The 12,750-nt window shown below is 34.2% G+C and overlaps 1 protein-coding gene across 2 annotated transcripts in view; it reads right to left on the reverse strand.

The window, feature by feature from the left end:
• Window positions 1-12,498, reverse strand: part of LOC123676849 (protein suppressor of forked) — a 130,808-nt gene extending 118,310 nt beyond the window's left edge. For both annotated transcript variants that reach the window (XM_045613107.1, XM_045613106.1), the window contains exons 1-2: window positions 12,147-12,498; window positions 11,701-11,892 (exon numbers count right to left, since the gene is read on the reverse strand). In XM_045613107.1, coding sequence (XP_045469063.1) covers window positions 11,701-11,892; window positions 12,147-12,170 — 216 coding nt within the window. In that variant the 5' untranslated portion in view covers window positions 12,171-12,498. The remainder of the gene's footprint in view (window positions 1-11,700; window positions 11,893-12,146) is intronic.
• Window positions 12,499-12,750: the final 252 nt, after the last annotated feature.

The following is a 12,750-nucleotide window of genomic DNA, read 5'->3' on the forward strand; positions in this document are numbered from 1 at the left end:
TATCAACAGATCAAGTAGCAAAGATAATAAAATCTTTGAAAAATAAGCACAGTGCTGGAGTGGCAACAGATCAAGTAGCAAAGATAATAAAATCTTTGAAAAATAAGCACAGTGCTGGAGTGGATGGTGTTTCTAACAGTATTATAAAACAGACGGTTTCTGAAATAGTAATTCCACTTACATATACAGGGTGTCCCGTAAAGACCACGTCAAACCGAGGAAGAATGTAGATCAAAGGATAACCCACCTGCTGACACCTGACAAAATTCCTATTATAAAAGTCTTACCGTTTTCGAGATATTTTTTTCTTTCAGAAAATAATGAATTTTTGCCCCTTTCAATAGTTTTGTCCTTACGGTTGGTACAATTTTACATCTTTCTGGTTAATTTTTTCAGTAAAATATTGCTGAAGAATGATTTTAACGTTTACATTAAAAACATCCTCCGAACATTTTAAAGGGGGGCTATGAGAAATATTTTTATTGGAAATTTTGGTAGTGGATTATTTTGTTCATGAAGTTTGGCCCATCGTAGTGGAAAAAATGTACCGAGCTACTGCTGCACATTACACCAATAAATTGTCTTTTTTATAGTGATTTCAAAAAGGTATCACACAAGTCATTTGTTATTCAAAGAAAAAAGATATGGCTGTTTTTATCCAAATGGGTACGTTTCTGACAAAATCAAGTTTGTCAATTCTGTTAAGAAATCTTCGATATTGCATTACTTAGTGAACAATGGCAATTGTTTGCGTGCGAAAATATTACTCGCATTATTATTCACCTCAACGAAATTCAATTTTGCCGGCAAATTTTGCGAAAACATCAATTTCTAATAAGATCCTTAGGGGCGACGAGTCTTCCTGTACCAAGGGATGGGTACATGAATCTCCACAATTTGCATGGCTGGAATATGATAAATCCACACGAGGTGAGAGAAGATAGATCACAATATCGATTCAAGATCAATTTATGGACTGGAATATTTAATGGTGCAATTTTGGGCCCGATCGAACTGCCGCCATCACTGAACGCAAAAAATTTTTTGGAATTTTCAACCAACCAGCTGCCCATTTTATTGGAAGATGTGCCACTGGCGCTGCGAGGAAGTCTGTGGTTTCAACATGATGGATGCCCAACACATTACGGACTCGAAGTTACCGCTCATTTAAATAGAACTTATCCCCACCGGTGGATTGGAAGAGAAGGTGAAATTTTGTGGCCTCCTCGTTCACCTGCCCTAAATCCTATGGACTTATTATTGGGGCTGCCTAAAAGACAAAGTATACGCAACACCCATGCGTGATGAAGCCGAATCGAGAGAACGCATCCGCAATTTGGCTTCATCACGTATGGGTGTTGCGTATACTTTGTCTTTTGGCAGCCCCAATATTAGAAGTCCAGAGGATTTAGGTCTTCATGTACCCATCCTTGGTACAGGGAGACTCTTCGGTCCAAATGATCTTATTGAAAAAATCTGGATCTGCATGATGTTTTCGCAAAATTGAATTTCGTTGAGGTGAATAATTATGCGAGTAATATTTTCGCATGTAAACAATTGCCATTGTTCACTTAGTAATGCAATATCGAATATTTCTTAACAGAATTGACAAACTTGATTTTGTCAGAAACGTACCCATTTGGATAAAAACAGCCATATCTTTTTTCTTTGAATAACAAATGACTTGTGTGATACCTCTTTGAAATCACTATAAAATAGAGAATTTATTGGTGTAATGTGCAGCAGTAGCTCGGCACATTCTTTTTCCACTACGATGGGCTAAACTTTATGAACAAAATAATCCACTACCAAAATTTCCAATAAAAATATTTCTCATAGCCCCCCTTTGAAATGTTCGGAGGATGTTTTTAATGTGAACGTTGAAATCATTCTTCAGCAATATTTTACTGAAAAAATTAACCAAAAAGATGTAAAATTGTACCAACCGTAAGGACAAAACTATTGAAAGGTGCAAAAATTCATTATTTTCAAACAAAAAAAAATATCTCGAAAACGGTAAGACTTTTATAATGGGAATTTTGTCATAGCAGGTGGATTATCCTTTGATCTACATTCTCCCTCGGTTTGACGTGGTCTTTACGGGACACCCTGTAGGTTGAACAACTCTCTTAGGACTGGAATTTTCCCAGATATATTGAAAATAGCTTTGGTGATACCCATCTATAAGAAGGGTGATTCCAAGGATTATAGTAATTATAGACAATAAGCATCTTGCCATCTTTTTCAAAAATTTTTGAGTTGGTTTTTTGTGAACAATGATGGAATTCTTGTTGAAGAATGCGGTGATATTAAGAAATCAACATGGATACATGAAGGGAAAATCAGTGGAGACTGCAATTTATCAGTTCACAAGTAATATTATATCAGCTTTTGAAGGAAAATGTTTGGCTTTGGGACTCTTTCTGGACCTATCTAAGGCTTATGATTGCCTTGATGCAGAGAAGCTCTGTATGAAATTACAGTCTTATGGTGTGAGAGGCCCAGCCGTTCAATGGGTGAAGTCGTATTTTCAAGACAGGAAGCAGCTTGTTCAGATCAGGACAGATGACCAGGAAGCAAGATCAGAGATGAGAACAATAAAATGGGGATTCCACAGGGAAGTATAGCTGGACCCTTGTTTTTCATTATATATTTGAATGATCTTTTCCTCGAAGAACATTGGAAACATGAAAAAATAAATGTTGTAAACTATGCAGATGACACAAATATATTAGCAGTTGAACATCAGTGGCCAGAATTGAAGCAGATCTCACTCCAAACACTGCAATGATCTTTTCCTCGAAGAACATTGGAAACATGAAAAAATAAATGTTGTAAACTATGCAGATGACACAAATATATTAGCAGTTGAACATCAGTGGCCAGAATTGAAGCAGATCTCACTCCAAACACTGCAATTGACTGAATCATGGTTCCTAAATAACAACTTGATAATGAATAAGGACAAAACTAAAGTAATTCTTTTCCACCCGACTAATTCAAGAATAGAAAACCCAGGCACAATCTTTTTAGGAAAAAATTTTACCATGTCAGAATCAACCAAATTCCTGGGAGTATATATAGATCAACATCTTGATTGGAAAGAGCATATTCAAAGATTAGGGAGTAACTTGGGATCATCCATTTATTGCCTTAGAATTATGACCAAATATTTGAATAGTAACATACTTAAAATTTTATACTATTCAACTATAGAAGCAAAACTACGATATGGAATTATGTTTTATGGATCAGGAAATATAACATCATTATTCAAGATACAAAAAAAAGCCCTAAGACTACTATGTAAAACCAGTTATAGGCAGTCTTGCAGAGGTCTCTTCAAAGAAAATGGGATTCTCACATTATATGGCATATACATCCAGCAATGCCTCATTTTTATGTTCAAAAATAAACATCTATTTGAAGAATATGAAAATAAGAAGGCATAGTATGAAACTAGAAATTTAAAGTACCTATATCCCAGGCATGATCTTACTACTTCGCAGAAGCAGGCTAGATATAGAACATTAAAGTTATGCAACTCACTACCGACTACTATTCAAAAAATAGACAACATCAAAAATTTCAAGAAGGAAGTCTTCAAGTTTCTGCTTGAAATGGAACCATACTCAATGGATGATTTTTGTTGCATATGAATTTATTTTTATTTTCCTTGACACTGTACCATTTCATTTGATCAATTACATATTGTAACAGGGTGATTTGGAATAAAGATGGTTATTATTATTATTATATTTGAACTACGGTGAAGATAAGTCACAGCCGTCAATAATGTCAAAAGGGTTTGCTGAAACTGAATTCTCACTACTGTCAAAATCGAAGTACACGCTGAGTAGTAAACAAAAACAACCTGAACTACAAGGGGAGGATTCTGGAAATAAAGAAAATCCATGGATAACTGTACAAAAAATGAAAACCCGAAAACTAAACCCCCAACATTATGTGTACCGGACCAGTGAATAACGTAAAGATTCAGGGTGCCGTCAAAAGAAAAGGGCTATACGTGGACAGAATAGTTGGAATCAATGTCACCGAGGATGATTTGAAGGGATTCCTATCCACTACGGTTGAAGAAGACAGCATAACAGTTAAGAAGCTCCCTACCAAAGGCTCAAATTGAGCCATTAGTGTTGGAACTCAAAACAATGATGTGTAGAAGAAATTATCCTTTAGTCCTTTTGGCCGGCAGGCGTAATCATCCGTGATTTCAATTTCAGAAATTTTTTTCACAAGGGCTTGAGTGCGACTGATCAGACAAGGTGGTCAACAGCTCCTCCGGGAGTCAAGGTGACCTAAGATTACTTCTCCAAAATGTTCAATCCTTGAGTACGGCAATTAATAAGTTGGAAGCGCTTTTAATGGTTTTGGACACAGACGTGATAATGTTAACCGAACACTGGGTGTCATGTGATGAACTTCCCCTGTATAGCTTGAATGGATATAACTTGTGTTCATATTTCTGTCGCAGTCGGGGAGAACATGGTGGAGTTGCTATATCGGGTGTCCCAAGGTGAGAGGCCTATTAGATTATCATGGAAACTATTGATGGTAGAGATTTCAAATTTTGTGGATAGATATTTGGCCATGTAAGGTACATTTTCAAAATAATTTCACATTTCCAGTGTTGCCGGATGTACGACAATTTGGCAACAACTTTGTTATTTTAAAAGGGACATCCAGTATTTCTATTTTTTTTATGATACTCCATCAAATATTAAATCTATTCACTCTTACTTTTCCATCCCTATCTTTAACGGTTTTTGAGTTATTAATTATTTTTCGAAATTTTAGATCAAATTGGCGTATTAAGAAAATGACTCTAGTTCGCTCAATATTTGAGATTTAAGTCAAAAATTTTGCAAGTCGTTAGATATTGATCTGATCTGTGTCACTGCTTTTGAATTATGGTCGTCAATAATACAGGACGGACCAAAAAAAATCATCATTTGCCAAGTTACAAAATTGTGAAAAAGTCTATTCTTTCAAATTAGACACCTAGTATATTTTTCAATTTTTGGAATCATTACAACACACTCTACAATTTTTCTATTCATGTCCCTATACCTATCTCAACTGGGTTCCGAGTTATATGCGTTTATTAGATTTCACATTGATTCAATAAGCGTTAATTTCTTTTGTATTGTTATTTTCTCTATGTCGTTCATAGATCGATATATCAATGAATCAGTTCAATCCATAAATATCGAAATAAACAATTATTGCCTAACAGGTGTTTTGTTCCGAGGTTTTTCTATAAATAATGGCTCAAGAAAGATATACACATATAACGCATATAACTCGGAATCCAGTTGGGATAGGTATAGGGACATAAATAAAAAAATTGTAGAGTATGTTGTACTGATTCCAAATATTGAAAAATAAACTAGGTGTCTAATTTGAAAAAATAGACTTTTTTACAATTTTGTAACTTGGCAAATGATGATTTTTTTTTGTCCGTCCTGTATTATTGACAACCATAATTCAAAAACAGTGACACAGATCAGATCAGTATCTAACGACTCGCAAAATTTCTGACTTAAATCTCAAATATTGAGCGAACTAGAGTCATTTTCTCAATACGCCAATTTGATCTAAAATTTCGAAAAATAATTAATAACTCAAAAACCGTTAAAGATAGGGATGGAAAAGTAAGAGTGAATAGATTTAATATGTATGGAGTATCATAAAAAAAATAGAAATACCGGATGTCCCATTCAAAATAACAAAGTTGTTGCCAAATTTTCGTACATCCGGCAACACCGGAAATGTGGAATTATTTTAAAAATGTACCTTACATGGCCAAATATCTATCCACAAAATTTGAAATCTTTACCATTAATAGTTTCCATATTAATCTAATAGGCCACTCACCTTGGGACACCCGATATATTGTAAATCCTCATTGGAATTTACTGTCAGGTTTGATGTGATAAATTCAAGTATTGCCAATGTGATTGAATGCGCTGCCATACAGTTCAGTCCCGCTTTGGGTGGAGCTAATATAATATGCATATACAGGGTGATTCCGGAGGAGACCGTCAGATTTTAGGAGAAGTTTACACTAGTCAAGGCAGTTTCAAATCAATGTTTGGTTCATGGTTGGGGGCCTTTATTGAGAGTCTACAGGGTGATTTGTCCGATTCGGCCGATTTCTCTTTTATTCATAACTTTGGTAAGGCTTTATCAATATTGATGAAATTTTCAATGTAGAACAAGATGATTGTCTATTTTCAATAATTCCAACACTCTTAAAAATACAGGGTGGGAATTATGATAAGTTAAGATTGAATTTGAAGGTTGAAAAAACACCCTGTACATTCCGTTTTCAAAAATTCGCTCTCTGCTTCAGGTTCTACCATAAATTTACATTACTGGAGCGTTTTTTTTTTTGGCACACGTCCAGTTTTCCTAGAAAAATTTTTTTTATAGATGAACAATATCGTTATTTCGCTCCAAGGCAGTGAGAATATTCTGAACTAGATAGTAAAACTGTATCGTCCAATGATACAAAGCTTCCCAAATGATGAAAAATAGTTTTTATCAAACTGAAAATTTTCCATGAAACTAAATCTCAATTTAAATCAAGTTTGTTAAGATCCATGGTTACCATCACAGTGAACCATAGAATGAGAATATTAAATGAATAATCTGTTACAAGAAGTGTATTTCAACATGCCTCAATTATTCACTCATGAGGAATATGCAGATTCGATTTTTGTTTATGATTTTTGTAACGGAAATGGAAATGAAGTCAAAATGGAATACCAAAGACGATTTCCCAACCGACGTCAACCAAATAAAGGTACTTTTGGACAAGTATTCCATTATTCTAAAGAACATGGGCAATATCCTAGTAAGGCAGAGCACATTGATAGGCCTACTCAAAATGAAATTTCCAATCAAATTGTTGAACGGGTGTAGGAGGAACCGTCTATTAGTACTCATCAAATTAGTTCCGAATTAGGAAGTAGAGAACACCTAGTTGAAAGAATTTTCGAGGAATGTAATATCTTAAAGCAAAATCAATCCCTCATCAGAAGGTTCATTGGAAATTTAATAAAAAGGTCGCGAATATATATTCATTTCGACCATTCTATGTAAATTTTGTGTTAATCCTCAGTTTTACCTTTCATAATATGTTTCGTATGTTTATTCTGTATTAATTGTTGTAGATTTTTTGGTTTACGTAGGTACGTATAAAGATATTTTCTGGATTAAATGATTTTATACATCAGAATATGAGTGATTAAAAACTTTCGAATTTGGAAAAACTACTTTAGAACTCAGGAAGAGCTTTGTATCATCGGACGATACAGTTTTACTATCTAGTTCAAAATATTCTCACTGCCTTGGAGCGAAATAAGGAAATTGTTCATCTTTAAAAATTTTTTCAAGGAAAACTGGACGTGTGCCAAAAAAATAAAAACGCTCCAGTAATGTACACTCATGGTAAAATCTTAAGCAGCTAGTGAATTTTTGAAAACGGAATGTACAGGGTGTTTTTTCAACCTGCAAATTTAATCTGAACTTATCATAATTCCTATCCTGTATTTTTGAACAAGTGTTAGAATTATTGAAAGTAGACAATCATATTGTTCTACACTGAAAATTTCATCATATTGATAAAGCCATACCAAAGTTATGAATAAAAAAAAATTGGTCGAATCGGACAAATCACCCTGTAGACTGTCAGAGAGACCGTAACAACTTCAGAGGGTATACCATATCTAAGTACAAAATTTTCTATGAAAGCTTTTGCAACTGTTTCAGCCTCTTTATTCAGCAATGGATATCCCTCAATGAACTTAGTAAGATCACACTGAATTGTAAGGATATATTTATTTTCGTTAATATCGATGGGTAACGGCCCTACCAAATCTAAAAATATTTTTTGAAATGCAGAAGATGCTGTTGAAGTAATTGTCATTGGTTCCTTCCGCGGTAAGGAATATTTATACCTTTGGCAATCATCACACTTCTTCACAAAAGTTTGAACGTCTTCTTTCAAGCCATTCCAAAAGTATTCCCTTTTTATGTTATTGTACATGCGGTTTATACCTGCATGTCCTCCTGTAGGTAACATATGATAGTCATTCAAAATTATTTGTCTCATTTCTCTACTTTCAATCCGTTTCACATTTCTAACAATGTTTATCGTTAAAGATTTCCCTAAAATTTGATTTTTGTATTTCATCAACACATTTAAAAATTGAATATTATGCGAGCTCTTCAGTAAACATAATTCTTTTATATTATTTCTTGTGCACAATTCTTCCAGATTCCTCAACGATATTCCTAAGTCATGCGTTGATCGGATATTCTGGTTTAAATAAATAATATGTGAATTCACATCGTATACTAAATTGTTATACTGAATTTTGTGTTGATTTATTTTCAATTTGGAAAATTCTTCATTAGAAAGTGGCCTCAACTCTACACTTTCTACTGGACGTTTCAATACTTCGACTACAACAGGGTGATCAGTCCTTTCGAGTGGAATATTCGTCTGGGATTGTTCGCTAGGTTTTTCTTTTTTTGAATGAGATCTTGTTATGACATTTAATTTTTCGATTGAAGGCCCCCAACCACAAACCAAACATTGTTTCGGAACTGCCTTGACTAGTGTAAACTTCTCCTAAAATCTGACAATCTCCTCCAGAATCACTCTATATAGGCCTTGCACTCAACCTATATCTAATGTGAAAATATTTTTTCAGAGATTGAGATCAATGCTTTTAAGAATTGGTGAGACCAACAACAAAGTCATAATCTCTGGCGATTTCAATATCAACATGCTTTCAGACAGTTCTGATAAGGTCGAATTTTGTGCCTTTGCTTGGCATGTTTGGGATTGCTTTGCCTGCATTTGAGGTGACACGTCCTGTATCTCGTACATGTCTGGATCTCTTTCTACAAATGTAGAAGGAACTACTCAGACATCTCGAAATCATATCTCAGATCACTTAACAGTCACCTTTTCTACAAAAGCCCTTAAATCTTCACCAAAAAACTGTATATATGACGAGAGAAGAATTTTAAACAATGATAGAGCTAATCTTTTTATTAACATGATACAGGCCGAGGACTGGAATGGCGTTCTCTCAGACAGTGAAGACTTGAATGCCGTCTGGGAAAAATTTTCAAACAGGCATAGAAATATCTACTATCAGTGCTTTCCCAAATCCTGAATAAGCGTTAAAGATAATACTAGAAGATTTCCTCATACACAGGAAATATTAATTATGAAAAAAGGCTAGATAACCTTTTCCTTATTTCTAGTGTCTATCCACATTTCAAATCAGCATATGTTGAGGCAAAGAAAATCTATGATAATGCGATATTAAATGCTAAAAATTTACCTAAATATTGATTAATTTCTGATTTCTCTTGAGAAATCATAGAGTAATCAAAGTTTAAATTTTTAATCAATGTTTAGGCAAATGTTGCAACTGGCCCTAAGCGGTAAAAAAACTGTACAAAACAAAGCCCTCACACAAAGATCCTCAGAAGATAGCCATAGACTTTAATAGACTTTTTGCTTCTATATTGTCCAGCCATCAATGTAAGTTGATAAAAAACTTGATAATTCTTTCTTTGCATTCGAGGTTACACCAAGGGAGGTACAATCTGTCATCAGGTCCTTCAAAAACCTTCATGCCGTAGGACATGATGAAGTACCAATGAAAGAGATCAAGTTAACTTTCCAGTTCATAGTTGAGCCATTAGCTGTAATGATCAATGGAGCACTTAAGGAAGGCCTATTTCCAAAGGACCTCAAGGTTGGAATTGTTCGATCTATCTTCAAGAAGTGTGATGCTGAAGATCTTGCTAACTATAGACCGATTTGTATCCTGTCGTCCTTTTCAAAGATCTTTGAAAAAGTCATAGCCAATCGCTTGATCAACTTTTTCAACAAGTTTGGTGTAATATCTCCGCATCAGCATGGATACATTTCAGGCAAAAACACTAAAATAGCCATTTTTGAACTTCTGCAATCTGTTATTGAGATACTGGAGAGAGGAAATATTCCACTTGGTCTTCTTATAGACCTATCTAAAGCTTTCGATTCGGTGGATCATGAGTTATTGCTAAATATATTGTAACATTGCGGGATAAGAGATAACCAGCTGATCAAAAGCTACCTTCAGAAAAGAAGACAGAGAGTTGTGCTAACATTGGATGGAGTCTCATATACATCAGAGGAACTAAACACTATGCTAGGCGTACCACAGGGAAGCATACTTGGTCCCTTACTTTTTATAATTTATGTGAATAACCTATGTTATGCAGTACTGCAACTGAGAGTACCTTGTAAATCTGTAAACTATGTTGATGATAGCAATTTTGTCACGGAAGGAGAGAGCATCGATGGTGTAATGGAGTTAGCAAGGGTTGTATTGCTAAATATTTCAAATTGGTGTCAGATGCATAAGTTGTCTATGAAGGTTGAGAAAAAAAACTCCATGATTTTCAACATAAGCAGGCAAACTAGAAATTTTCCTGGAAGTTAAAATTTTCAGGGAACTGAGGTTGCTGTAAAGGATTCGGCGAGATTTTTGGGTATCATAGTTGATAAATGGATGAACTGGCAGCCGCATATTGAATATCTAAGGAAGAGGCTTACTCAACTATCTACACCTTCCTGAGGCTCAGAAATCATGTGAATCAAGACATTCTCTTAAGACATTGTACCACGCTAATTTCCAGTCACTCCTGACCTATGGCATAATTTTCTCGGGAAGTTCTTCTTTCACAGATCAGATATTTGTCACCCAAAAATGGGCACTGAGAACTATATTCAGAATGACATATATGTCAGAGTCTTTTCTTAGAGAATAACATTTTAACAGTTTATGGCTTATATGTTTACAGGCTTACAGGGAAGTTCTTCTTTCACAGATCAGATATTTGTCACCCAAAAATGGGCACTGAGAACTATATTCAGAATGACATATATGTCAGAGTCTTTTCTTAGAGAATAACATTTTAACAGTTTATGGCTTATATGTTTACAGGCTTCTACTTTTCATGAATAAACACAGTCACTATTTCTCAAGATGTGAAAACTCAAATAATACAAGGAGAATGCACCACTACATTTATCCTTCACACCGAACAACTTTGATGGAAAGATCTGCATTATACAGTGCCATCAGACTAATATATTATCAATTGTGAACCGTACAGTATTCAGGAATTCATCTAATATTGCATGCTTTAAGTGTATTTGTTTCACTTTTCAAACATAGAATTTACTATGATGTAATTGTTGAAATCAATAAATATTATTATTATTATATATATGGAAGTGAAAGAACTAATAAAAGGTAACGAAAAAAATATGTAATTAGTATTTTTGAATCCCAGATTACGAAAATATTATCCACATTCCTATAATTTCATTAGTTTTTGAGGAAAAAATTCACAGTTTCAATATAGAAGGTGGAAATATGTATTGAAATAGACCTTCTGGGGGATTTTTTCATCTTTTATCATAATAGATATCCTCACCTACAATGTGCAAACTTTAATTTTTTTCTAAGAAACTAATGTAGTTATAGGAATGTGGATAACATTTTCGTAACCTGGGACTCAAAAATAAAAAGTACATATTTTTTTGTGAGCTTTTATCAGTTCCTTCGCTTCCATAGTATTACCAAATAAAATGTTACTCACTTCATGTTCTATATATATTCTCCAGTATCTCGAAGCACTAGGAAATATTGAGATTAAATGCTCATAAAGGGCACGTACTTCCGATACATGCTTGATTTGACATTCTCTCAATAGAATGGACCAAGCTTCTAGATCATAAGGGTTCCTTTCCACCTGTTTTTGAGTTCTATAAAGTTTATCATTGCCCCAATCCTGAAATTAATCTCTATTTCAATCATCGATAATCAATCATTTTATCAATCGATCATTTATTTCAATGCTCTACAATTCTTAGACAGTTAAATTCCAAAAACTTAAAAACTATAATATATAAACAAAAACCATATTTGAAAGATGGAATTTCAGAGGAGAAATCTGCCTAAGGTACAACCTTGTGTGCAGATCTCCTCCTCCATTTATGTATGGCGCAAGAAAATTCGAATATTTCATAATATTATGATACTTACAATATGAAGACGTTCTTCGGTCATTTCTGAAGGAAGAAATAAAACGACTTATAAAATAATAATTCCTTATTTTACTGACCACAAGGAACTTGAATGCACCTGCCAAAAAATTATTTTACACCAGAGAAAATAAATCCTGCTTCACTGAACACCGATATAGTTATGAAAAGAAGAGTATAAAATTATACTTATAGATTGCAAGATGACGGTAAGGAGGAAAATTAGCTTAGCAAACAATAGCCTTTTTCAACCTACGCAATAGCGATAGTGTTTGTTTGGCCACATGCCCACATAATTTACTTCATGACATATTCTATGGTTACATCACAGATTATTAGTCTGTGGTTACATCTAGGTATGGGACCTTAGAACATTAATCATAAGAGGAATGGAAATCGCCTTGTAACTGAAGCATTTGTTTTGATGCCAACATTCGTAGCTCCTTGTCCGACAGGCGTCTATTGCAGTGGCGTAACATATTTTGATTTATTTAGAAATAATCAATTGATGCTCAAAAATAGTTTAGAGTGTGATTTATTTATGAAAATTCTTTCGTAATTAGAAAAGGTCAATGTTTTTCTCAGTTTTATGATTTAGCCATTGT

Source organism: Harmonia axyridis, chromosome 3, assembly GCF_914767665.1.
Source record: "Harmonia axyridis chromosome 3, icHarAxyr1.1, whole genome shotgun sequence".
In the NCBI taxonomy this organism is placed as follows: domain Eukaryota; kingdom Metazoa; phylum Arthropoda; class Insecta; order Coleoptera; family Coccinellidae; genus Harmonia; species Harmonia axyridis.